The following is a 27577-nucleotide window of genomic DNA, read 5'->3' as shown; positions in this document are numbered from 1 at the left end:
CTCTTTTTCTTAAAATGTGTTTTACATAATAGTAATAATGTAATAATCATTGTCGTCGGCTTCTGGTTGCTATGGACTGGTTGCTGTGTGCACAGAAAGTGGCTTCCGCCCACTCAGCACAGCAGTGGGCGGTAACCACGATGTTAATTCGTCGTCGAGGATGACGAACACTCTTATTAACCAATTGAATATCGCTAAATTGACCGTGGCCAATCAGAATTAAGCAATGGCAGTTTGCTAGGTAGAGAAATCAAATAGTGCAGCTGTGTTCATTTGAAACACAAATTACAAGCTGCAAGTGAACTAGATATGTTATGTTTTTTCCGTTGTAGTTATCGGAATAACTGTTACGTAATCATATATATGTTAACACACTACGTTGTTCCTCGTTTATTGTTATTACTATAACTGCCATAAGAGCACAATCATTAATTTCAGATTTTATTTAATTTACATTTATTTAATTTTTTGTTTTACCTGTTCAATTTGTGTTATTTTTGTGAAAACATATTTGCAATTAAAATCAAAATCTTGACTCTTTTTCTTGAAATGTGTTTTACATAATAATGTAATAATTGTCGTCGGCTTCTGGTTGCTATGGACTGGTTGCTATGTGCACAGAGCGTGGCTGCCGCCACTCAGCACGGCAGTGGGCGGCAACCTCAATGTTAATTCGCCATCGAGGATGACGAACACTCATATTAACCAATTGAATATCGCTAAATTGACCGTGGCCAATCAGAATGAAGCAATGACAGTTTGCTAGGTAGAGAAATCAAATAGGGCAGCTGTGTTCATTTGAAACACTAGAGTCGATGGGAGACAGCACTTCGACGGAATAGCTAATGGTAAACACATTTTTATCAGTTATATAACAAGAATTGAAGTGTGGTATGAATTATGTTATATTCTATTGATGTCTACTTTCAAAAGTGCTGCGTTTGCGTGTAAGGGCAAGGCGACGGGGACGTCTTTTGCTCCATCCTCGTGAAGCTAACCTGTAAGCTTTAGCTGTAAGTGACATTAGCTACATTGCTATTACTTCAATTTAGGTTACGTTTATTTTAAATTACTTAAGTTAGAATGTCTTTTCTACATGTAGTTATCGTTGTTTCGTGTTCACATGTCAAAATGATGCCACTCTGTATCAATTCATGCATGTGTTTTAAGTTGTTTTGTTTTGGAATTTTTTGTTAAGTTTTAGAACGAATATCACCTGCCAATCATTCCACTAACATGGACAAGTATGTCAAAGTGAAGAAAATCGGGGAAGGTTCGTTTGGAAAGGCTGCCTTGGTCAAATCCAAGGAGGATGGTCACCAATATGTCATTAAGGAGATCAGCATATCTGGGGTACACCTTTTTATATGATATTCTATGATATTCTATATATATATTCACCGTTTTATATGTTGTTTCTATTCATCCATAATAAACAGATGTCAGCGAAGGAGAGGCAAGAATCTCGAAAAGAAGTTGCAGTTCTTGCAAACATGAGCCACCCTAACATTGTCCAGTATAAGGAGTCTTTTGAAGGTACGCTTGGTTGCAAATGTGAAAGTATTCCCAGTAGTATTTTTGATGCCATGTAAACTAATCGGTAGAGGGTGGCTGCCTGTATATTGTGATGGACTACTGTGAGGGTGGAGACCTCTTCAAGAAGATCAACTCTCAGAGAGGAATTCTTTTCCCAGAAGAGCAAGTAAGCTGCTACATTTTTAATGTGGTCCGTCATGGATGGAATACCTAATGAAACATGTGACCGCGCCCTTCTACATGTGACCTCAAGCATGTTTTCTATCTAGATCCTGGATTGGTTTGTGCAGATCTGCTTGGCAATAAAGCACATCCACGACAGAAAAATCCTGCACAGGGACATCAAATCACAGGTTTTTCTTGTGCCGTGTTTTTATTGTGCCATGTTTTTATGTGCTTATTTTCATTTCTGCTTTCTTTCACAGAACATATTTTTGACAAAAGATGGGACTGTGCAACTAGGGGACTTTGGGATTGCAAGGGTTCTTAACAGGTACGTAAAACATCAACATAAATGGAAGCCATCATGGGCGTATAATAAAGCATGCCTCTTATGTTTGTCAGCACCGTAGAACTTGCGAGAACCTGCATTGGGACCCCTTACTACCTTTCGCCGGAGATCTGTGAAAATAAACCTTACAACAACAAAAGGTAACGGATCACCACTGCATGTTGGTGCATTGTTCTTGTCATCACCGGTAACCAAGTACTTCCTTTACTGCACTGAGTCGAGCAGCAGCAGATTACGTTATGACTGTTGATAGATGAATATGTGTCTTATTATTGATCTCGCTGGTCTTCACAACATCTACAGGAAGCTGCTGAAAGGAAAACCCTCATATTGATTAGCATGTAAAACATTGAATGTGTATACATAGCCATGGCCTAAGACTGTACGGTAACTTTGTTTTTAATGACCTATGTATTGACGATATTCATATTGAAGGGAAAATAACACAAAGGAGTACATAATGTTGTGCTCTAAGGGTTTGCATCAAACTGATTTTCGTTTTACACTAAGATACACAAAAATACAGTAGTTAGTTACTGAGGAACTAATGAGTAGAGTAGTTACTGAGGAACTAAGGCACATACATTTAGAGTAGTTACTGATGAACTAATGGCTAAAGCACATAGTCTATTGAGGGTGGTTACTTATGAACTAATGAGATAAGTGGTTACTGAGGAAGTAAGGCACTCATATTTAGAAATTAACAGATGAACTCATGACTAAGGCGCATACAGTCTATGTAGAGTGGTTACTGATGAACTAATGAGTAGAGTCGTTACTGAGGAAGTAAGGCACATATATTTAGAGTAGTTACTGATGAACTAATGAGTAGAGTCGTAACTGAGGAACTAAAGCACATACATGTAGTTACCGATGAACTAGTGACTAAGGCACAGTCTATTTAGAGTGGTTACTGATTAACTAATGAGTAGAGTAGTTACTAAGGAACTAAGGCACATGTATTTAGTGTAGTTATTGAGGAACTAATGACTAAGGCACATACAGTCTGTTTAGAGTGGATACTGATGAACTAATGAGTAAGGTAGTTACTGTGGAACTAAGGCACATATTTAGAGTAGTTACTGATGAACTCATGACTAAGGTGCATACAGCCTATTTAGAGTGGTTACTGATGAACTAATGAGTAAGGTAGTTACTGAGGAACTCAGGCACATACATTTCGAGTAGTTACTGATGAACTAATGACTAAGGCACATACAGTCTATTTAGAGTGGTTACTGATGAACTAATGAGTAAGGTAGTTACTGAGGAACTAAGGCACATACATTTAGGGTAGTTACTGATGAACTAATGACTAAGGCACATGCAGTCTATTTAGAGTAGTTACTGATGAACTAATTACTAAGGCACATACAGTCTATTTAGAGTGGTTACTGATGAACTAATTAGTAAGGTAGTTACTGAGAAAACGAAGGCACATACATTTAGAGTAGTTACTGATGAACTAATGACTAAGGCACATACAGTCTATTTAGAGTGGTTACTGATGAACTAATGGGTAGAGTAGTTACTGAGGAGCTAAGGCACATATATTTGGAGTAGTTACTGGTGAACTAATGACTAAGGTGCATACAGTTTATTTAGAGTGATTACTGTGGAACTAATGAGTAGAGTAGTTACTGAGGAAGTAAGTCACACAAATATAGAGTAGGTACTGCGGAACCAATGAGTAGTGCTTAGCAATTTGTGGCCTAATATTTTAGCCCCGTAGCGTAAATATAATAAAACCTTGTTCAATATCTGTAACATTCCTCCTCACTTTCCTTTGCTCTGCAGCGATATTTGGGCTCTCGGCTGTGTCCTGTATGAAATGTGCACCCTTAAACACGCAGTAAGTATTCTAACTTGCCGCGTTAATGCATCACACACACACATGCATTTGAGAAAAGGAATCTAACGCCGTTGCCGATGTGTCTCCCACTCAGTTTGAGGCCGGAAATATGAAGAACCTGGTTCTGAAGATCATCCGCGGCTCGTATCCTCCTGTGTCCGTTCACTACTCCCAAGAACTGCACTCCCTTTTGGCACAACTTTTTAAACACAACCCCAGAGAAAGGCCTTCAGTCAGCAGCATACTGGGCAAACCTTTCCTTTCTTGCAGGATCCAAAGGTTCCTCACACCACAGGTAGAACACACAGCCGGTTGACTTTGGAGACACTGTTCACACTCACAAAGTATATTTATTCCGGTCACATTTCAGGTCATTGCTCAGGAATTTCACCATACTTTTATTCACAAGCACCACAACGTTTGTGCACATCAGGGGTCATCAGGTAAGCTGCCGATTGAAGATATAGTTGGAGAAATGAGTCACAGGTCAGGTGGCATTTTGGTCAGAGAAACACCCCCAAAGGAGCTTCTGACCGCATTGCATCCCAACTCATTATCTTGTCTCATTTTATTACATTTAATACATTTTGTAGTATAACCTACGCATCATAAATAGTATCTGTTTATTTTGTTGTTGTTTTTTCCACTTGTGACTAGCTAAGCGCCCTGCCCATGGTTCCATACCATCTTCCGCAGCCAAGATCACCAAACCAGCATGCAAATACGGAGTGCCTTTAACTGCAAGAAAGGGGTCCGATGTAACCAAAAAACCCGCAGACAGGAAACCGTCCGTTAAACATAAACCGGTAAGAAAGCCGCAATGGTCTGACTCCGTTACCTTAGGTCTTGCCCTGTTGGCGTCCTTTTAACATACAGCCTGTGTTATGCTACCATTGGCATGTCCAGGCCCCCCACAGAAGAGTCAGTCAAGGAGAAGAAGAGAGGAGAAAACAGGTACACTGCTGACAGTGCCATGTTGGTTTATAGTCAATAGTACAGTAATACTTTATTGCCATTCACAAATACGCACCAAGACAAATATCTTTGCAGTGACTCAAGTAGTAAAAGTAACACTTTGCAATAAGGTACACAAAATGACAGTAATTAATGAGGAACGAACCTACCTAACCCTAAACACTACTCAGTAGTTCTTTCTCAGACACTACTCTAAATGTATGTACCTTAGTTCCACAGTAACCACTCTACTCATTCATTCCTCCTTAGCTACTCTAAACATATGCCTTTGTCATTAGTTCATTGGTAACGACTGTAAATGTAGGTGCCTTAGTTCCATGGTAACTGCTCTACTCATTAGTTCCTCATTTGCTACTCTAAATGTAGGTCCCTTAGTTTCACGGTAACTACTCTTCTCATTAGTTCCTCATTTACTACTCTAAACATATGCCTTTGTCATTATTTCATTGGTAACTACTCTAAATGTAGGTGCATTAGTTCCTCATGAACTACTCTAAATGCATGTGCTCTAGTTATTAGTTCATTAGTAACTACTCTAAATACACACGCCTTAATTTTTATTTCATTGGTAACTACTCTAAATGTAGGTGCCTTAGTTCCATGGTAGCTACTCTACTCATTAGTTCCTCACTTACTACTCTAAACATATGCCTTTGTCATTAGTTCATTGGTAACTACTCTAAATGTAGGTACCTTTAGTTCCATGGTAACTACTCTACTCATTCATTCCTCCTTAGCTACTCTAAATGTAGGTCCCTTAGTTTCACGGTAACTACTCTACTCATTAGTTCCTCATTTGCTACTCTAAACATATGCCTTTGTCATTATTTCATTGGTAACTACTCTAAAAGTAGGTGCCTTAGTTCCATGGTAACTACTCTATGCATTAGTTCCTCATTAACTACTCTAAAGGCACGTGCCCTAGTTATTAGTTAATTAGTAACTACTCTAAATGCATGCGCCTTAGTTTTTATTTAATTGGTAACTACTCTAAATGTAGGTGCCTTAGTTCCATGGTCGCTACTCTACTCATTAGTTCCTCATTTACTACTCTAAACATATGCCTTTGTCATTAGTTCATTGGTAACTACTCTAAATGTAGGTACCTTAGTTCCATGGTAACTACTCTACTCATTAGTTTGTCATTTGCTACTCTAAATGTAGGTCCCTTAGTTCCACGTTAACTACTCTTCTCATTAGTTCCTCATTTACTACTCTAAATGCACATGCCTTCGTTATTAGTTCATTGTTAACTACTCTAAATGCATGCGCCTTAGTTATTAGTTCCTTGGTAACTACTCTTAATGTCGGTGCCTTAATTCCACAGTAACCACTCATTAGTTCCTCATTAACTACTGTAAAGGCATGCGCCTTAGTTATTAGTTCCTTTGTACTACTCTAAATGTAGGCGCCTTAATTCCACAGTAACCACTCTACTCATCAGTTCCTCAATAACTACTCTAAATGTAGGTGCCTTAGTTCCATAGTAACCACTCTACTCATTAGTTCGTCATTAACTACTCTAAATGCATGCACCTTAGTTATTAGTTCCTTGGTAACTTCTCTAAATTACAGTGTGCGCCTTAGTCATTAGCTCTCCAGTAACTGCTCTAAATGTACTGTATGTCTTAATCATTATTTCCTCCGTAACTACTCTAAATGTACAGTATGTGTCTTTAGTTATTACTTCCTCATAGGTTCTTTGTTAGTTCGTCAGTAACTACTCTAAATGTAAGTGCCATAGTCATTAGTTCCTTACTACTTCTTCATTGGTTCCTCAGTAAGTGCTGTATTATTGTGTACCTCATAGTAAAGTGAGAGCAAAGTAAATACAGTAAATATGGTCTAAAGTGCATCATTAAAATATAACTAGCTACAATTTTGTGGGGAAATAGTTCTGCTTGTTGCCGCCACACTTTATCCACCAGGGTCTTTTGGAGTGCCAAATCTTTAATGGTAATTTTAGGTAACCAAACATTACCTCTGAGCTCCTTGTAGCTTTATGATGTCTGATGATGATGTCTTCCCTCGTGTAGCAAGAGACTATCAAAAAAGGAAAGATGGAGCTGACCGAGAATGAAAAGAAGCAGAAAGAACCGGTGAGCACCAAATATAATCACACAATAAATATGATAATAACATATTTGCGTCCGTCTCAGATGTTGCTGTTGAAAGCAGAACAAATAAAGCGGTATGAAAAGGAAAAGGTGGGTGGCAAATAGGCATTTTTTTTTCTCAAAACTGAAATAAATTGATTTTGAATTTATGAAAAACGATATGTTACAGATTAGTCGCATAAACCATGCCAGAGAGCAAGGATGGAAAAATGTCTTGATCTCAAGTGTTGGCAGCCCAGAGAGGAAGGTACTGTGAATTTTTCTTAATTCTTAATATCAATATTGTAATATCACGCCCTACATATCAGTTATATATACCATAACAGATTTTCCTGGACAATAATACTTGTCCTGCAAAGTATGCAGTCGTCTTTTTGTGGTTCCGACATCGCTCCTTCACTCTTTTTAGTTCAGAACAATAAATATTTAAGCAAATATTGCATATTCCTGGCCTAAAATAATAATTCAAGCATACAAATGTTGTAAATGAGCTAAAATACAAATACAGTGTAAGGAAGTACAAGTCTACACAAGGCCACTAGATGTCACTATTAACACACACCAGACTTGATCTACAGCGAAATGCTTTTATTATTTTGTAATTATTTATCTCAACAGGCACAATAGTAATAATAGTCATCATAATAACACTACTGTTGTGGCCATACTCCAGCCACAAAAGTCAACTCTGAATCCCTAACATCACTTCCTGTTTACTCATCTGGAAGAAACGCATAAAGTTTTACTTATGTCTTAAATGGCTTATTTTCTGTATCTACTATATTTGATGTAAAGGTGAATATAGGGGTGTTATTTTATTTAAAAAATGTCGTGTGGTTAGCGCGCAGACCTCACAGCGAGTCGACCAGGGTTGAATTCCACCCTCGACCATCTCTGTGTGGAGTTTGCATGTTCTCCCCGTGCATGCGTTTTCTCCGGGTACTCTGGTTTCCTCCCACATTCCAAAAACATGCTAGGCTAACATGCTAATTGGCGACTCCAAATTGTTCATAGGTATGTATGTGAGTGTGAATGGTTGTTTGTCTATATGTGCCCTGTGATTGGCTGGCCACCAGTCTAGGGTGTACCCTGCCTCTCACCCGAAGACAGCTGGGATAGGCTCCAGCACCCCGTCCCAAAGACAGCTGGGATAGGCTCCAGCACCCCCGCCTCTCGCCCAAAGACAGCTGGGATAGGCTCCAGCACCCCGCCTCTCGCCCAAAGACAGCTGGGATAGGCTCCAGCACCCCCGCCTCTCGCCCAAAGACAGCTGGGATAGGCTCCAGCACCCCCGCAACCCTCATGAGGATAAGCGGTAGAAAATGAATGAATGAATTATTATTTTTATTTATTTTCATTTATATATTATTAGTATTTTTAGTATTTAAAAAGTCAAACAGGCATTTTCCTATGCTGTAACCATGAAAATATTATAATAAATATTGAATTCACTGACTGCAGTCAGGTCTGGAACCGATTAACCTTGTTAAACGGGAGACGGTGCACAGCATGTATAGCGGTATAGATTTACTATTTATACGTTTATAAATCTATTTATAGATTTATTCATCTTCCACACCTCTTCCCAGTGTTATTTTGGTGGTGGAAAAAGAGCCGCGGGTGATCCCGAGGCAGAAACCTACCACAGCGCTCTCGAGCAAATGGCTAAACCACCATCAGTCGACAGAGGGATCAACAGGGAGGGACCGGCCATGCCCACACGGTAATTTCTTAATGTCGCCTGTCTCTTGTACTGCAGTTGTATTGAATAAGTATTCAAAGCGTGGCGCGTGTGCTAAGCAATGTGCCAGCCGCTGCTGGCCCAGTGCTCCCCAATGGTCGTGCCCAACCCGTCAACCCCGAAGCGGTCAAGAGACGACTGGAGAGGCTACAGCACACTTCTAAACAAAGCCATATCAGCAGGTAGGTTACACGGCTTCATTGAGGAATCACACTCACGCATTGCTTGTTAAATTGTACTTGTCCTCTTTGCGATGATCAGGCAGCGTCACTTTGCGGTCGAACGAGCCTATCAAGTTGAGGAGTTTCTACAACGTAAAAAAGAAGCCATGCTTTACAAAGTCCGGGCTGAAGGACAGCTGGTATGTTATTGTTTTTGTTGTCTTTATGGTTTTACTTTACATTAGATGTGTACAAAATGTGCCCCCCCCCCACCACCCCACATTCATCAGTTTTTATGTACGCAGCACTCGCTTTACACCAGGGGTCTCAAACTCAATTTACTCGGGGGCCACTGGAGCTAGGGTCTGGGTGAGACTGGGCCACATCAGGTTTTCCAAAAAAAAAGAAACCGTATTTATTAAAAACAGAAAAATATACAAACTTTTTCAGTGTTTGGGTTCCGATTTTCTACAATAAAAGCTCTGATAAAACATTCCACTGTTCTCAAATATCTTAATTTTTATTTTTCTGCACAAAATAAGATGAAAAATAAACAAATCAAGAATAAAGAAAATCAATCAATCAGTAATAAATAAATGTAATAATAATAATAATAAAACGGCAAATAATAAAAACTTAAGAAACCACATATAGTTGGAGGGTAGACAAATTATTTTTTTCAGATTAAAATGAACAAAGCATTAATAGAGCCTTGTAGACATGACAAAACACGACTATAGTCACATTTATACTCTTTTTATTTACAACATATTGCGCAACTGCAGGGTCTTGAGACACATGCTAACTCGCAAACTAGAGAGCGAGCGACCTAAACGGTAGCCTTCACGTTATCCTTTAAACTTAAATAGCCAAAAACTTACCACTTCCACACGGATAGGGAGGATAACTATTAACAGTTATTTAACCTTTAACATGAACATTAATCAAACGTAATAATTTTTTCTGGGTACATGATACCATACAGCATCCCTATCAAACTTGCGCGGGCCGCACTAACATTAAACTTTCATATCAAGGCGGGGGCGTCAAACTAGTGTCCTGCGGGCCACGTGTTTGAGACCCCTGCTTTACACCATTTGTGGAATATCCAACTACTAATGTCACCCTGCAATAAATCCCAAGACAAGGCGTCTAATATTATATGCATGTAGTATAACGTGAAAACGACTTCTTTGTGAATCTGTAGTTTTGAGTTCATACTTTGGCGACGGGCAGATCTTGTTTAAAAGTTCAATTTTCTTCAAAATGTGGCACTTATTAAAAGGGCTGCATCAGCCTAAATTGTGGTTGACTTGAATGATAAACAGGGGACTCGCCAAAACCTGGCTGCAATCTATGGAGGCCATGTTGCTTCGGCTCGGTTCACAAGACCCAAAGTCAACAAAGAGGAGGAGGTAGGAGCACGGATGGCTCATCGTACGGCTGGCTACCTCACAGCACAGCTGCCACTGCTTGTCTTCCATCCTTCCATCCTCACAATCATGCCTGCGACTCGCCAATATGTCAGCCAAGCCTTGCTGCTCAAATGCACGCTTATTCCACCACAAAATGGTCCTATGCTCATTTTGTCATGTACCGTGCACTTTTTTTTTTGCTTGGAATGTTATTCACAAATGCATCCTGTACTTTGTTAATTATTGTGCCTGAATGCCTAATTACATTCAGTTGTTAATAATATAATATGCCTATGCACATACTGTTTTTAACATTTCTACGTATGTTCTTAGGAATATCTAGCAAGACTCAAACAAATCCGCTTGCAGAACTTCAACGAGCGACAGCAGATCAAAGCCCGACTCAGAGGGGAAAAGGCGCGTCATTCCTCCAGATCATTTTAAACCGTTATTGAGGCAAGTATTTGACATCATATTTTTACTTTTTTTGTTTCTAGTATGACAGTGACGGGTCAGACAGCCAGGAGTCGAGTGACGAGGCTCAGCTGAGGAGGAAGAAGTTAGCGGCTTTGAAAGTGAGTGCTCGGGGACCTTATCAAAACTGCCGTGTTGTTCTTGTTGTAGTACTCATTGCGTAATATACAGTGAGAAGAAATTCAAATGTCATTCCAGGCTCAAGCAAACGTCCGTGCTGCTGTGCTGAAAGAGCAATTAGAGAAGAAGCGGAGAGAGGCGCACGAGAGAGAGAAAAAGGCATGGGATGACCATGTATGTGATGTACGGCGTTTTCTTCCTCCAGTCTGTGCCTAGCTTAGTGATGTATAGCATTTAATAAAGGCGCTGGTTCTATTGCGCCGTGGTAGATCGCAGCTCGGGAAGGGAAAGCGTGCATGGCAGCAGGAGACATGGCTTCGGCAGGAGCAGTTTCTGCAAGCTCTCAACCCTCCACGGCTGCCAAAGCGTCAACCCAACCAGAGTCTGAGCCCTCCAATCCGGTTATATCCATGACCGCTGCTCTGAAGAACGTTGGCGCTGTTAGTACACCTGCTTCACAATGTGTTTCCTGTTTGGTTCTACTATTTTTGTCTGATTTGCAATTTATCTTGCAGATTACTCCGGTAAAAGAGACCCCGCCTGCCACCGAGGCTGTCATCGTCATTCAGGTGTGCCATAATGAATCCTCCATAAGTGTAACATCTAGCAGTTTGCAGCTTTTTAACAGTGCTCGGTGCTTTTACTTGCGTTAGTGTGAGAAGAAGCAGATCCTGAACAGGCTTAATCTGAACCTAAAAGTCCAGAGCACCGTGGATGAAGCGGAGGAGTCGGCAACCAGCCCTGAAGAGCAGATCTCTGCTTCCCAACACAAGCAGCCTGACGCGGAGAACCCGCCTTCTGGCGAAGATCAGAAGGGGGATCCAGCAGAACCCTCTGAGAACGTCTGCGTGATGACAACCGGTTAGTGAAGTCTCAGCAGAAGCAATATTACAATAGACTTTTCCTCTTACTTCCTGTGATGTTTGATTTTAATGGTAATGGTTTAATTTAATTTGAACATGCCTCAGATTCCAATTGAGTGCATCCCATAATCAGTTCACAGTTCCACATGTCCAAAAGGAGTAGGAAGAAGCAAAGCTTATTAAATCCTACCCCTGCATCTGGTACTTTTACAATCAGTAACTGTTACATTTGTTCACTTCCTGCTTTCCATAATGCAGTTTATGGTTAATTTTTTTTTTTTTTTTAAATAATGTACCTTGTACCGAAGTAGGAGGTGATATGAGCATCCAGTGCCATAATGGGTACCATAGTAAGTGTCAATATAGTGATATATATAGCACATCATGACTGGTTCAAGACTCTTCATCCTTGTATTTAGCAAACTTATTTTATTTATTAATTTATTTTATTAATTTTTATAAAAAAAAAATTAGTTTTTAATGTTTTTTTTTTTTTTTTTGTCTCGTGCCAAAGTAGGAGGTGATATGAGCATCCAATGCCATAATGGGTACCATATTAAGTGTCAATATAGTGATATATATAGCACATCATGACTGGTTCAAGGCTCTTCATCCTTGTATTTAGCAAACATCAACTGCTTGTATTGTTTCTTGAATTGGCTCATCGTTGTGCATTGTTTGATTTCCTTACTCAATCCATTCCATAGTTTGATTCCACGTACTGAAATGCTATGGCTAGCATAACGTAGTCCTAGCATAGAAGTGTTTCAAATGTACTTCTTCCCTGAGATCATATTTCTCCTCTCTTGTAGAGAAGTATTGGAGGACATTTTTAGCTAATTGCTTATTTTTAGCCTTATGCATTATTTTAGCTGTTTGAAGATGAACTATATCAGCAAGTTGAAGTATTTGTCATTTTACAAATAAGGAGTTATTATGTTCTCTGTAGGCGGCATTATGAATTAACCTTAATTTTAAATGTTTTTTTTTCCCTTGATATTTCCTCAGCAGCTGCCTCAGAGGCTCCAGAAGATCGTCCAGCTTCTGGTGGAGACAGGAAAAAGTGGGAGGCAGTTGCTCCATTTATCCTACCGATAGCCCAACAAACCCTGGAGGAGACATGCTTACCAACTATAGGCGAGTTATATGATATTGTCATGTTGCTTCTCAGCATGAGTCAGAGACAGCCGACCAATGACGGATGCACACACCTCTGTTAGTCTGGTACGGGGGACCACTTGGCGCCACACATCACTTGCTTCAGTAATTAAGCACAGAACGAGAGACAGAGTGCTGTCATTGGTGTTATGGCCTATGGTTGTTTAGCTACATTTGAGTTTGTGATGTGTAAGCGCTGAATTTAGATCCAGCCTAAAATAGCCACAGACTTTATTTGACAAATGTATCTGTTTGTGTGTATCTCCCCAAGTCACCTGGGATAGGCTCCAGCATACCCGCAACCCTAAAAATGGATGGATGGATCTGTTTGTGTATGTTTTCAGAACAAACAGTGGGTGAGGTAATACAGATGGGCGTGCTGTCAGAAGAAGCTCAAAGGAAGGTATGGGGACCGAGTCCTGACTCTCAGGTGCTGAAAGTACTTCAGGAGGCCGAAGTTCAGCCACTCACTCAGCTGTTGGAGACGGTCAGCGTGTGCGAAGAGGCCTTCCCTGGCACTGGTTAGTGTTCTTTTCCTGCAATGGCCTGCAACACATTCTAAATCAGGGGTCTCAAACTCAATTTACCTGGGGGCCACTGGAGCTAGTGTCTAGGCAAGGCTGGGCCACATCAGGTTTTCCAAAAAAAACCCCAAAACGCATTTATTAAAAACAGAAAAATATACAAACTTTTTCAGTGCTTTGGTTCCGATTTTCTACAATAAAAGCTCTGATAAAACATTCCACTGTTCTTAAATATCTTAATTTTTATTTTTCTGCACAAAATAAGATGAAAATAAACAAATCAAGAATAAAGAAAATCAATCAATCAGTAATAAATAAATATAATAATAATAATAAAACGGCAAATAATAAAAACTTAAGAAACCACATATAGTTGGTGGGTAGACAAATTATTTTTTTCAGATTAAAATTAACAAAGCATTAATAGAGCCCTGTAGACATGACAAAACACGACTATAGTCACATTTATACTCTCTTTATTTACAACATATTGCGCAACTGCAGGGTCTTGAGACACATGCTAACTCGCAAACTAGAGAGCTAGCGACCTAAATGGTAGCCTTCAAGTTATTTCTTTTAAACTTACTAAATAGCCAAAAACTTAGATATTCTATCATGAGGAAAAATTATTATTATATTATTATTATTACATTTAAATATTAAAGAAAAATATTTTTTAAATATTATTTTTATTCCAATTATTTTTTTTTTAGAAATATTAAAAGTCAGACTATTACAAGAAAAACATTTGCAAATATATGAAAATATTTTTTTTCTTGGCACAGCTATGTGTGTTGTTTCCAGTATGTTCCCCTGGGCATAATAACACGAGAAAACAAGTTAATATAAGCTAGCTAACAATGCACGTCATTGGGTTATACACATATTTCCGCTGTGAAGCCCTCTAAAGAAACCTCTAAAAACGTTGTACATATGTGTATACATGCTGTGATCATGCATTAACGCGTATACTAATGATAACATGTAATTTTGATGACTTAAATCACTACCGAAGGATGTGCAATATGAACTATATCAGCAAGTTGAAGTATTTGTGATTTTAGAAATAAGGAGTTAGTATGTTCTCTGTAGGCGGCATTATGAATTAACCTTACTGGCCTTTTTTGCAGTACATTTAGCCAGTGAAGATTGCTTCTATAGTTATTAGCCCATATTTCCACACAATAAGTAAGATATGGTAGAGTGCAGTTCCCCTTTAAGTAAACATCCGGCCACAGAAAAACACATAGACCAGCTGTCATTCACATTTTGGCCAATGAGAAGTCTGAAAAATCTACCACATCTTTGGATCAATATTAACTTATAGTTATATGTTTGTTGTTTTCATCCTGAACGCCTGATCCCAAAGAAGACCCCTGACCCCTCTGACGTACCTGATTTATCGATAAAATAAAAATCTAACTTAAAAAAAAATCGAATTCAGCTATAGTTGCTGCAATGGCGGTTTTTGTAATTCTCTGCTTTGTTTTTGTATGACTACAACAGTATGTGCTTCTTCCTGTTTCCAGATAAGTCCAACCAGATAGTCGCAGTGGAAGCGGCGAGTCCGTCTACAGAGATGGCGAGCCCAAAGAGCAGGACAGCTACGCTTCTTCAAAGCGCCGCGGTGCCACTGGAAAGTGCTGCCCCCACAGAGGCCTCACAAACAGAAAATGCAAGTGGGCTGGAAGGATGCACTTCTCCACAAAGGCTCACAGACATCCAAGGTGAATCAATCACACCCATCAGACGTCCCAGCTTCTCATGCAACATAGAATTCCGGTGCAAATACAGTCTGCTTTTCCTTAGAGCCAACTGATGTGGAATCCATGGTTTTGGAAGATGTCCCTAAAGCCTCACAGCCTACAACGGGCCTGCATCATGCATGGGAGAAGGAAGCTCAAGAGCCAATGTAGATATCCATCCTATATTTAGAATAATGCATATTGATTATGTCTCTTTTGGTTACATCTGCGAGGTCATCTATTTACATTTTGTAGCATTCCAAGTAACCATGGCGATGTAATTTGTAAATATGTTTTTTTTAATGCATAAGATTAGACACATGCAATCCAGAAAATGATATGTAAATATTACACTTGGTGGGGAAAAAGTGGGCTAATAAATTGACAATAAAAGCACAAATACTGCGGATTTCAGAAAACAGATGGAATGACACAGCACTCTACAAGAAGCGATGAAGTCTGTAAAATTAAATAATAAAAAAAAATCAAAAAACTGTTACAGCTATAATGATGAAAATGGTAATATTAATGATGATTATAATACTGGTGATAATAATAACAATAATAATGGTAATAAATAAAGATATAACAAAAATGATAATAATATTAATATTATTAATTATTAATGTATTATTTATTAAAATTATTAATGTATTTATAATATTTATAAGTTAAGTAAATAAGTTTTTGCTTCAGCCTACTCCTTTTGGGCTTGTGATCAGATAGTTGAATACAAATGTAAATAATGGAAAGTTATATTTTGATCGATGTAAAAATGCACTGTAATGTTTCATATATTTACCCAAATAAAATAAAAATTTAAAAAAATGCTAATGGTAGTTTTTCTTCCAGGCCACCAGAGGGCGATACAAGCCAAGGAGAAGCAGGAACAGGGAAAGTGGACGGTGAGACTTACATTTTTTTTTTTTTTTTCAAAAACAAATGATCATCAATGTTCATATGTCTTAGCACTATGGGAGAGCTTTCAGCCGCTCTGCTCCCCAACTCTGGAACTCATTGCCACCAGACCTCCGTAACTCTGCCACCCTTCCCATCTTCCAATCCAAACTCAAAACTCATCTGTTCAAACTTGCCTATTCCCTTTAACTGCTTCACATGGTCCCCCCTCCCCCTATTTCTTGTATGTTCTTATTTATTGTATGTTGTCTTTTATCTTGTATTTTATATTGGCATTTTTTATCTTCTGTACAGCGAGCGACCTTGGGTGTCCTGAAAGGCGCTTTTAAATAAAATTTATTATTATTATTATATTCAAATCCGCAAAATCTTCTCCATCCCTGCCGCAGGTCCATCACAGGGCGAAGAACCCTTGTTTACAAAGTTGCGTTCTCCAGCTCACAGACGCACCTCTGCTCTCGCCCTCCTCTCGGCTCAGTCCTCGGTGGATGACTCCTCCTCCTCTATAGCGTCTCGCTCACGCTCCGTCTCGCCTCTGCGCTCCAAGCAGCACAACGCTCTCCTCATTGGCCTCTCTACGGGCATGTTTGACTCCAACAACCCCAAGGTACACCCCTGGATAATAATTCATTCATTCATTTTCTACCGCTTATCCTCACGAGGGTCGCGGGGGTGCTGGAGCCTATCCCAGCTGTCTTCGGGCGAGAGGCGGGGTCCACCCTGGACTGGTGGCCAGCCAATCACAGGGCACATATAGACAAACAACCATTCACACTCACATTCATACCTATGGACAATTTGGAGTTGCCAATTAACCTAGCATGTTTTTGGAATGTGGGAGGAATTTGGAGTACCCGGAGAAAATCTACGCATGCACGGGGAGAACATGCAAACTCCACACAGAGATGGCCGAGGGTGGAATTGAGAGGTCTGTGCGCTAACCACTCGCCCACCGTGCCGATAATAATAATAGTCTGGACACACAGGTTCAAGAAATGACATTTTTAAAACCATTTTCTTCAGTCTGAATACAATCATATCTCAGTTTTCATGGGATTTGTTTTTGTGGACATAATTAATTCGTATACTGTCTTGGTTATCGTACACGGGGCTCGACTGTAACGATGTACCGATGGCCCGGGGCAAGTTAAAACAACATTGAGGCAAGTAAATCCAATCAGTGATATTCCCGTCGGGCAAGTGCACTTTGGCATGCCATACTGCCAAGAGTTTTTTTTAAAAGCGGTTCTTGTTGGGCAGGGGTCTCAAACTCAATTTACCTGGGGGGTACTGGAGCTAGGGTCTGGGCAAGGCTGGGCCGCATCAGGTTTTCCAAAAAAAAACCCAAAACGCATTTATTAAAAACAGAAAAATATACTAACTTTTCAGTGCTTTTGTTCCGATTTTCTGAAAAATAAATTAACAAATCAAGAATAAAGGAAATCAATCAATCAGTAATAAATAAATATAATAATAATAATAAAATGGCAAATAATAAAAACTTAAGAAACCACATATAGTTGGTGGGTAGACAAATTATTTTTTTTCAGATTGAAATGAACAAAGCATTATTAGAGCCCTGTAGACATGACAAAACACGACTATAGTCACATTTATACTCTTTTTATTTACAAGATATTGCGCAACTGCAGGGTCTTGAGACACATGCTAACTCGCAAACTAGAGAGCTAGCGACCTAAACGGTAGCCTTCAAGTTATTTCCTTTCAACTTAAATAGCCAAAAACTTTACACGGATAGGGAGGATAACTATTAACAGTTATTTAACCTTTAACATGAACATTAATCAAACGTAATAATTTTTTCTGGGTACATGATACCATACAGCAGCCATATCAAACTTGCGCGGGCCGCACTAACATTAAACTTTCATATCAAGGCGGGGGCCCGCGGGCCGCATGTTTTAGACCCCTGTTGTAGGATTTGTTTTTTGTAGACATTTTTTTGTATACTGTCTTGGTTGTAAAGGTCACTTGACCGTTTACAGTAGAAGGTACATAAGTAATGTCACTTACTTTTGCAGGAATGTAACTCCATTCATCCATTTTCTATGCCGCTTATCCTCCTCCCAGCTGTCTTCGGGCAAGAGGCGGGGTACACCCTGGACTGGTGGCCAGCCAATCACAGGGCACATATAGACAAACAACCATTCACACTCACATTCATACCTATGGACAATTTGGAGTGGCCAATTAACCTAGCATGTTTTTGGAATGTGGGAGGAAACCGGAGTACCCGGAGACATAACATGCAAACTCCACACAGAGTTGGAGTCAAATTGTGATCATGTTGGATTGTGGTGATCCATAGAATACTTAGTACTGTAGTATACTGTCGTACATAGTATAGAATATATCCCATTCAAGTCCTCTGCATCTTATTGTCAGATGCTGCGAACATGCTCCCTTCCGGACCTCAGCCGAGTCTTCAGCTCTCAGCAGGACTCCGTCATGACCACTGACGACAACGCTGCTCCAGACAGTGTCCTGGAGAACGAGGACCAGGATGAAGTCAAAGACGACGACCAGTCTGAGACAGAGGAGTAAGACAACCACACACAAAAGAAACAAAAGCAAACACGGTCATTCCGTGTGGCGCCTCATTAAGTAGGATTACATAATACTACAATATTCTTTGTCCCTCAGCGTGTACGAGGATGAAGACCTCCAGGAGATTCGAGCATCCATGGAACGACTCCTGCACGAGGAGAGCGACCTCATAAGGAACCCGGGACACGATGGGAGAGGAGACTTTAATGGAAACGCTCCCGACGGCCAAGAACAAGAACTTTTCAACAGGATGGCCGCGGAGCTTGAGCAGGACGACAATCCGATGGCTGTCGGTGATGATGATGATGAGGAAGACGATGACGAGGATGAAGATCGCTCAAATGGGAGTCCTGGTGATGAGGAGGCAGGGGAGCTACTCAGCAACGGTGTGGGGGAAGACATCAATAGCCAACTTAATGAAGAATGGCATTCAGGTAAGATGGCAGCTCACATTTATGGATTCATAGGAATAATGATGATGATGAAAATAAAAACTGCATATAGTCACCTTTTTTGTAAACATGCAAAAGAGCTTGCTCATTTCCAAAAGATTGTCCTTGAACTTAAGTAAAACTAAAATCATGCTGTTTGCTAACAGCAGAAAGGACACGCACCAGCAAATACAAATAGACAGTGTGGACATTGAAAAGGTGAACAAAATTTTTATTTTAATTATTTTTTTGTCACGTACCGAAGTAGGAGGCGATATGACCATCAAGATTTTAATTTTAACTTTAACTTTAACTTTAATTAAAAAATAAATTTTTAAATTACATTTGAAAAAATAAATGATGTTTGGAAAGCAGGAAGTGAACAAATGTAACAGTTACTGATTGTAAAAGTACCAGATGGAGGGGTAGGATTTAATAAGCTTTGCTTCTTCCTACTCCTTTTGGACATGTGGAACTGGGAACTGATTATGGGATGCACTCAATTGTAATCTGATGCATGTTCAAATGAAATGAAACCATTACCATTACCAAAAGCTTTGAGCTCATTTTAAAGCCATTTCCACCTGCAACGCCAGCGTGCCTACCATGTTCTTCTGTGTATAGACAGCAGCGAAGAGGAGCAGGAGGGAGAAGCTGAACTTTACGACAGCATCTTCAGTCGCTTGGAAGAGCATCGCTTTAACTTGGAGCAGCAGATGGGATTCGAGAAGTTCATTGAGGCCTACAATAAGATAAAGGTCTGAAACGTTCAAGTCATCTACTCAGCCTTGTATTCACGTGCGAGTAACCGTACACCATACCATTCAGGCGATACGGGACGACGAGGACGATAATATCGACCTGGGCTCCGGTTTGGCGTTTAGCATTTTGGGAACCGAGCACCAGCATCTGTATCCCAACATCCTGCACCTGGTGATGGCAGATGGAGCTTACCAAGAAGGTCAGGGAGAAGAACACGCTTGTTCTTTTCACGATGCATTTGCTTTCCGTTATGGGTCTTCTTGCCAAAGCGGTCATAGTGTCTAATACTGCAAATGAGCAATAGAGGCTACTGCAGTAATTGGCTAGCAATACAAACATCTTTTTTTCTGGCATGCCACTGATAGCAAACTGTTAAGGAGTTTCCCCAAAGTGCTGCACAGACTAGTAAAGATAAAATACAATAAATAAAGGTACAAATTGAATTTAATCCAAAACTAAAAGATCAAATCAGAAATAAAATAGTAAAATAGATATTAAAATATTAACACGCATACATGGGGAGAACATGCAAACTCCATACAGAGATGGCCGAGGGTGGGATTGAACTCGGGTCTTCTAGCCGTGAGGTCTGCGCGCTAACCACTCGACCGCCGTGCAGCAATATTTATGCATCTCATCCAAAATTTGTGACTTCTTGAATTTATTTCTTTGAAATTGAGGAAGCCAAAAATTTACCACTTCCACACAGAGTCGGAGGAGATTTTTTTTCCACCCCCAAACTCCACACACAAAGGGTGGAATTGAACTCAGGTCTCCTAGCTGTGAGGTCTGCGCGCTAACCACTCATCCACTGTGCCGCCTGATTATAATCATGATCAAAAAAAGTATTTACTCGGCATCTGATATCTTAATGTTTATTTTTCTGCACAAAATAATAATAATAATAATAATAATAATAATAACACACCAAATCAAGAATAAAGAAAATCAATCAATCAGTAATAAATAAATATAATAATAATAAAACGGCAAATAATAAAAACTTAAGAAACCACATATAGTTGGTGGGTAGACAAATAATTTATTTCAGATTAAAATGAACAAAGCATTTTTAGAGCCCTGTAGACAAAACATGACTATAGTCACATTTATACTCTTTTTATTTGCAACATATTGCGCAACTGCAGGGTCTTGAGACACATGCTAACTCGCAAACTAGAGAGCTAGCGACCTAAACGGTAGCCTTCAAGTTATTTCCTTTCAACTTACATAGCCAAAAACCAAAACCACTTCCACACGGACAGGGAGGATAACTATAAACAGTTATTTAACCTTTAACATGAACATTAATCAAACGTGAGTACATGATACCATACAGCATCCATATCAAACTTGCGCGGGCCGCACTAACATTAAACTTTCATATCAAGGCGGGGGCCTCAAACTAGTGTCTTGCGGGCCACATTTGGCCCGCGGGCAGCGTGTTTGAGACCCCTGCTATATAGTACCTTCCATCTTTAATATATGCATTTGTTTCCTCGATCATCCTAACAAGCGTTTCTCTTGTCTTTTAGGCAATGATAAGTGTTTATCGCAGTGGAGCAACTGGCAACAATGACAATCTACGTCCTATCTGATGTCTTCCTCCATTAGAAAATGAAGCTTGCTTTATAAATACTGAAACAGCAGCCTTTTTAGGTTTTTGGTCAATTGGTGTAGAGTTACATTTGCACTATTTATGACATGTGACATGTTCTTGTTTACCTAAATGTTTTGTGTCTTTTTCTAATGGAAAAATATGTGATGTCGGCTATTATATCATGAGTTCTTCTGTGTTCCTCTTCAACCTCTCTGACATTTCTCTGGGTAAAAGCTCTTGTGCTCTCAGGTGCTCTCTCTCTCTCCATTCAACTCTGGATTTCCGATGTGATCCTTGCTCCACACAGCCAAACTCACCTTCAGCTTTAATGTAGCAAGAATCCAGTGGAACTCTTTTCTAAGATAATTTTTTAATCACACACACACACACACACACACAAAATATTGCAGAATGTTTTTTTTTTAGAACGCAAACAAGGCTGCCTCATGATGCTGAGGTACTGTAGCTGTCACGTTGAAGTCATCTTCGGATGATATAAGCAATGGTATGATTATGAATCATGAATGTTTCTATAAAATAAAGAATAACGGTTTAATTTCTGTTTGTTGTTTAGATTGTCATGTCCGACTGCGGTCACATCCCTGGGAAAGGCTACATTTTGTATTGGAGAGCAAGCTAATTTTGTAAGTTGACCCTCTTACAAAGACATGAACAGGTTATTAATTATGATGCTGCACATTGATATCTTGCCAAAACTGGTTTGAAGTATCAGAGAAAGTTTTTTTTACAATGTGTACCTTGAATTCCGATGTGTACTGTAAGTCACGTGTCTGTCAAAGTGGCATATTATGGCGCTCACGAGTCTGTGAGGAAAAAGTCACATCTTTGATCATGAGCTGTGGAAACATCACAACAGGCCTGTCAACCCAATGGAAATTGCAGGAGGTCATTACTCTATATAGACAATAACAGTCTCAGGGTTTCATCCAACAAACAACATTAAACACATCACACAGCAACTTAACACTCACACATTATGCCTCGGCAATACAGAAGCCGGTATCAATACGACGGGAGTTTTATTTATTTTAAAGTCATATTGGGATGTGTTTGTATATTTGCACCTAGGTTGCTGTGTGATGAATTAAGTTTTTCAGTAAAGTTTTGTTTGTTTCTTTTGAAACATGTCATGGCGAGTCGGACTGTTACGTCGTTATAACAGTCTCAGGGTTTCATCCAACAAACAACATTACACACATCACACAGCAACTTAACACTCACACATTATGCCTCGGCAATACAGAAAGTATCAGTACGACTTTAGTATGAAAATAACTCGACGTTAAGCATTCACATTTTCGTTGAGAACCATAGAAAATGGTACTGCAATGTTGCATCTGTCCACCAGACAGAGCCAGAGCACCAAAGCCCAAAGGGAACTTTGAAATGTTGGGAGTTTTATTTTCAATTCATTCATTCATTTTCTACTGCTTTTTCCTCACGAGGGTCGCGGGGGGTGCTGGAGCCTATCCCAGTTGTCTTTGGGTGAGAGGCGGGGTACACCCTGGACTGGTGGCCAGCCAATCACAGGGCACATAACCTAGCATGTTTTTGGAATGTGGGAGGAAACCGGAGTACCCGGAGAAAACCCACGCATGCACGGGGAGAACATGCAAACTCCACACAGAGATGGCCGAGGGTGGAATTGAACCCTGGTCTCCTAGGTGTGAGGTCTGTGCGCTAACCACACGACCGCCGTGCCGCCCCATTTTAAAGTCATATTGGAGAAAAAAAAAAGGAGTCATATTGGGATATGTTTGTATATTTGCACCTAGGTTGCTGTGTGATGAATTAAGTTTGTCAGTAAAGTTTTGTTGTTTCTTTTGGCTTTTTTCCCAAGTGTTCTTGAAACATGACATGGTGAGTCAGACTGTTATGTAGTTATACTGGCATATCGATATACTGTACACTGAACTCCAATGAGTAGGGATTAGCAAAGCGTCATGTTAATCCATGAGATAAAAATTATTTTTCATGTTAGCCGCAATAATAAATATATCTTGTAGCTTTGTTAATATACAAGTCAGTTTTGTAAATGGAACTTGTTTTTTTTTAGGGCTTTAGCGTCAAAATAGGTACTGTATTTCCCATGACGTCCATTGTTGGCTAGCTCATATTAACTCGTTTTCTCACACTAGAATGCACAAAAAAAGGGAAAGAAATATGTGTTCATGTTTCACATAAGGACAGGGAATGATGGGCAAAATTCCCCCAAAGAGTACTTACAGTTCCCCTTTAATATAAGTCAGTTAAAACTGACAAAGGCTAAAAAAAAAATAAATCTTTGACTCCTGAGTATTTCTTGAATACATTAAATGTTCAGCCAAGCCTGCCAAAAACACATTTATTTCACATTTCAAAATGAATACTACTAAATGAATACTAAACCAAAACACTCCAAAAAAAGTATCAATTCTTGGAAGTGTAAAATTGAAGTGAAAACATGGCTAATTCATCAGTGCTTTGTGGAGGACTTAAGTTTGGTGCTGTTATTATTTGTTTCCTAAATTCATGCCAAATAGACATCACAGCTCGTCTTTCTTCTTTATGATTATTTCCCGCACCATGTCGGCTATTTTTGGACGGATTTCATCCACAGAAACCCGCGGTCCCCATGCATCCACCACTTTTCCATTGACATCAATGAGATACTTCCAGAAATTCCAGTCAGGCTCCTTGCCAGAGGATTCTGGAGGGGGGGAAAAAAAAGACCAAATCCAGTTAACTGCTCTGCAGAATTGTCCAAATTAGACCAAAAATACCCCTCGTATTTCGCCGTTCCACTCACCAAAGAGGTACTTGTAGATGTTGTTGGCTCCGGTTCCGACAACAGCGATTTTACTAAACAAGGGGAAGGAGACGCCGTAGACTCGGCGTACAAAGCTGTCGATCTCCTTGTCGCTGCCAGGTTCCTGTTGCCCAAACTGGTTGCAGGGGAACGCCAGCACGTTGAAGTGGTACGGCCCAAAGTCCCGTTGGAGTTTCTGAAGGGCTTTGTAGTGCTCCTCGGTGAAGCCGCATTCGCTGGCGACGTTTACCACCAGGGACACCTGAAGTAACACAACCACCACGTCAATATTCAGGGATGTCCAAAGTGTGGTCTGGGTGCCCTTTGCGGGCCACTGCTGTATTTTTTTTTATTTGGCCTGTGGCACATTCTCAAAATATAACATTAGAGAGAAAATGTGCAGCAATTTTCCAAGAACAAAGTCAAAATATTAGAAACACATGTAGGATGAAGAAAATAACAATTTTAGTTGCATAAAGTTGAAATATTAAAGTTATTTATTAATCCAATAAAACTAAAATAAAGCAAAAAGTTTAGTTGGAAAATTAAAAAAAAAAAAACAAATGGGATGGGGGGGGCGCTGTCATACCAAAATAAAGTCAAAATATTAACCAAAAAAACCTTATATTCTAATGAGACAAAAGTGGCAATTTTACAAGACTACACTCGATTAATTAAAGCAAATTTGTATTCTTAAAAATAAAAAAACAAAGTCAAAATATTTACCAAAAAAAAGTAATATTCTAATGAGACAAAAGTGGCAATTTTACAAGACTACACTCAATTAATTCAAGAAAAATTGTATTCTTAAAAATAAAAAACCCAAATAAAGTAGAAATTATGGGAATAAAGTCATAATATTACAAGACGAAAATGTTTAAAATTTATTCAAGAAATTAGTTTAAATATTTGAAATTTCCTTAAAAAACAGCAAAAATGGGGCAAAAAAAGTATTACAAGAAGAACATTTTTGAAATTTATTCAAGAAATGAGTTCAAATATTTGGTATTTCCTTAAAAAAAACAACAAAAATGGGGCAAAAAAAAAGTATTACAAGAACATTTTTGAAATTTATTCACGAAATTAGTTCAAATATTTGGAATTTCCTTTAAGAAACAGCAAACATGGGGCAAAAAAAGTATTACAAGAAGAACATTTTTGAAATTTATTCACGAAATTAGTTCAAATATTTGGAATTTCCTTAAAAAAACAGCAAAAATGGGGCAAAAAAAGTATTACAAGAAGAACATTTTTGAAATTTATTCAAGAAATTAGTTCAAATATTTGGTATTTCCTTAAAAAAAACAACAAAAATGGGGCAAAAAAAAGTATTACAAGAAGAACATTTTTGAAATTTATTCACGAAATTAGTTCAAATATTTGGAATTTCCTTTAAGAAACAGCAAACATGGGAAACATGGGGCAAAAAAAGAGCAACGTTCACCACCACTACCAAAAAATTTAACTTTTTAGTTGTCTTGGAAGATGAGTCGCCTCTCATCCCAGCAGGTTTTATTGCAGGCTCTCCAAAGTGTGGCCTGGGTGCCCTTTGCGGGCCACTGCTGTTTTTTTTTTTTTTATTGGCCTGTGGCACATTCTCAAAATGTAACATTAGAGAGAAAATGTGCAGCAATTTTACAAGAATAAAGTCAAAATATTAGAAACACATGCAGGATGAGGAAAAATAACAATTTTAGTCGCATAAAGTTGAAATAGTAAAGTTATTTATTAGTCCAATAAAACTAAAATAAAGCAAAAAGTTTAGTTGGAAAATAAAAAAACAACAATAAATGGGATGGGGGGGGCACTGTCATACCAAAATAAATTTAAAATATTTACAAAAAAAAGTTATATTCTAATGAGACAAAATGGCAATTTTACAAGACTACACTCAATTAATTAAAGAAAATTTGTATTCTTAAAAATAAAAAAACCCAAAATAAAGTCAAAATATTTACAAAAAAAAAGTTATATTCTAATGAGACAAAATGGCAATTTTACAAGACTACACTCGATTAATTAAAGAAAATTTGTATTCTTAAAAATAAAAAAAACCCAAAATAAAGTCAAAATATTTACAAAAAAAAGTTATATTCTAATGAGACAAACGTGGCAATTTTACAAGACTACACTCGATTAATTCAAGAAAAATTGTATTCGTAAAAATAAAAAAACAAAATAAAGTAGTAATTATGGGAATAAAGTCATAATATTACAAGAAGAATTTTTTTATTTATTTAAAAAATGAGTTTAAACATTTGGGATTTTCTTTAAAAAACAAAAATAGGGCAAAAAATAGCAATATTAAGCATATTAAGAAAAGGCTTTTCACCTCCAGTATACCCCCCCCCCCCAATTTTTTTTTTTTACTTTTTAGCATGTCTACATGTGTTGCTTTACAAAATATTTTGTGGCCCTTGCATCCTTTCATTTTTCACAATGTGGCCATCAGTTTTATGACTGGATAGGACAGCCCTAGTCAGATCATTGGGTCCGCAGGGGTGAAATGTGCGTGTTTATTTGTAGAATAGAGGGTGAAACATCATACATACCAAACAAAAAAAAAACATTAAATTACACTATCTTCCAATTTGAGTAGAGGATAAAATTAGACTTTAATTAGCTCTGCAGTTAAAAACTTCAAATCTGCGGATTACAACAACAAAGCAGTGTTTATTTGTGTGTATTGACACAATGTAAAATACACAATGGCCACTTGATTGTAAAGATTGTAAGAAAAGTGGTGAAAGATCCGTCGGGTTAAGTTGCCACGTAAGACATGGGCGTTCTCAGCACAGTAGTAACGTTACACTCCGTGTTCGCTGTGTGAAAATATCACAAACTCATCTTTGATGGACATCCATGCATACATGCATACACTTAATCCAACAATCAAACAATACAAGTACACGTCATAAATGACTTATCTGCCTGTCGACCTACCGAGCCCCGGTATTTTTCCAGTGATATCAATTTTCCTCTGCTGTTGACAACTTTGAAAGTATAAAAGTCCTTTTGTTTGCTCTCTGACACGATCAGTAAACTCAACAGCGCAGTAACAGCCCACCAAAGCATCTTTCCAATGAATACAACTTCACTGCTTTACTGATAAGCTGCCACTAACACTGCAACGTAGGATAAGGGTCGATACAAATGTCGAAACCACGGATGGTATCAGTACCGGGTCGATGGTGGTGTGATAAAATAATGAGTGTGTGAAGGATTTCAATGAGAGCTATTAGAATAGTTTTTGCATTTCTGTAATTTATTTTGCTCAATAAACGGTATTATTTTGAT

At 38.8% G+C, this 27577-nt stretch overlaps 2 protein-coding genes across 11 annotated transcripts; one reads left to right on the top strand and one right to left on the bottom strand.

Moving 5' to 3' along the window:
- The first annotated feature begins 753 nt into the window (after positions 1–753).
- nek1 (NIMA-related kinase 1) lies at positions 754–22959 on the top strand. 10 transcript variants are annotated; one of them, XR_013627302.1, is made up of 36 exons: positions 754–848; positions 1199–1353; positions 1440–1536; positions 1605–1702; positions 1806–2029; positions 2101–2187; positions 3845–3899; positions 3994–4194; positions 4270–4342; positions 4557–4705; positions 4806–4853; positions 6911–6973; positions 7034–7081; positions 7161–7238; positions 8581–8714; positions 8792–8914; positions 8994–9093; positions 10222–10308; positions 10642–10725; positions 10806–10883; positions 10981–11085; positions 11172–11342; positions 11418–11471; positions 11556–11763; positions 12774–12902; positions 13268–13444; positions 14977–15174; positions 15257–15359; positions 16045–16097; positions 16500–16717; positions 18517–18671; positions 18775–19112; positions 19734–19867; positions 19938–20070; positions 21407–21976; positions 22046–22959. XR_013627302.1 is itself a non-coding variant. In XM_058073846.2 (36 exons), the coding sequence occupies exons 2-36, from the start codon at positions 1237–1239 to the stop codon at positions 21448–21450; spliced, it is 4083 nt and encodes a 1360-aa protein (XP_057929829.2). In that variant the 5' UTR covers positions 754–848; positions 1199–1236; the 3' UTR covers positions 21451–22025. The 10 variants fall into 10 exon arrangements, 9 of the variants coding, with proteins under 9 accessions (XP_057929829.2, XP_078646423.1, XP_078646425.1 ...); XM_058073846.2 differs by lacking the exon at positions 22046–22959 and having other exon boundaries at positions 1806–1889; positions 1962–2029; positions 10981–11076; positions 21407–22025; XM_078790297.1 differs by lacking the exon at positions 22046–22959 and having other exon boundaries at positions 1806–1889; positions 1962–2029; positions 21407–22025.
- Positions 22960–23062: 103 nt separating this feature from the next.
- Positions 23063–27398, bottom strand: gpx7 (glutathione peroxidase 7). The gene is made up of 3 exons (XM_058073541.2): positions 27224–27398; positions 24281–24542; positions 23063–24181 (listed from the first exon to the last, which is right to left on the bottom strand). The coding sequence occupies exons 1-3, from the start codon at positions 27353–27355 to the stop codon at positions 24018–24020; spliced, it is 558 nt and encodes a 185-aa protein (XP_057929524.2). The 5' UTR covers positions 27356–27398; the 3' UTR covers positions 23063–24017.
- Between the last annotated feature and the right edge of the window lie 179 nt (positions 27399–27577).

This window comes from Doryrhamphus excisus, linkage group LG4 (assembly GCF_037039965.1).
Source record: "Doryrhamphus excisus strain RoL-2023G ecotype Guam linkage group LG4, RoL_Dexc_Guam_v1.1, whole genome shotgun sequence".
Taxonomy (NCBI): domain Eukaryota; kingdom Metazoa; phylum Chordata; class Actinopteri; order Syngnathiformes; family Syngnathidae; genus Doryrhamphus; species Doryrhamphus excisus.
This window is presented reverse-complemented; position numbering and strand designations above follow the sequence as displayed.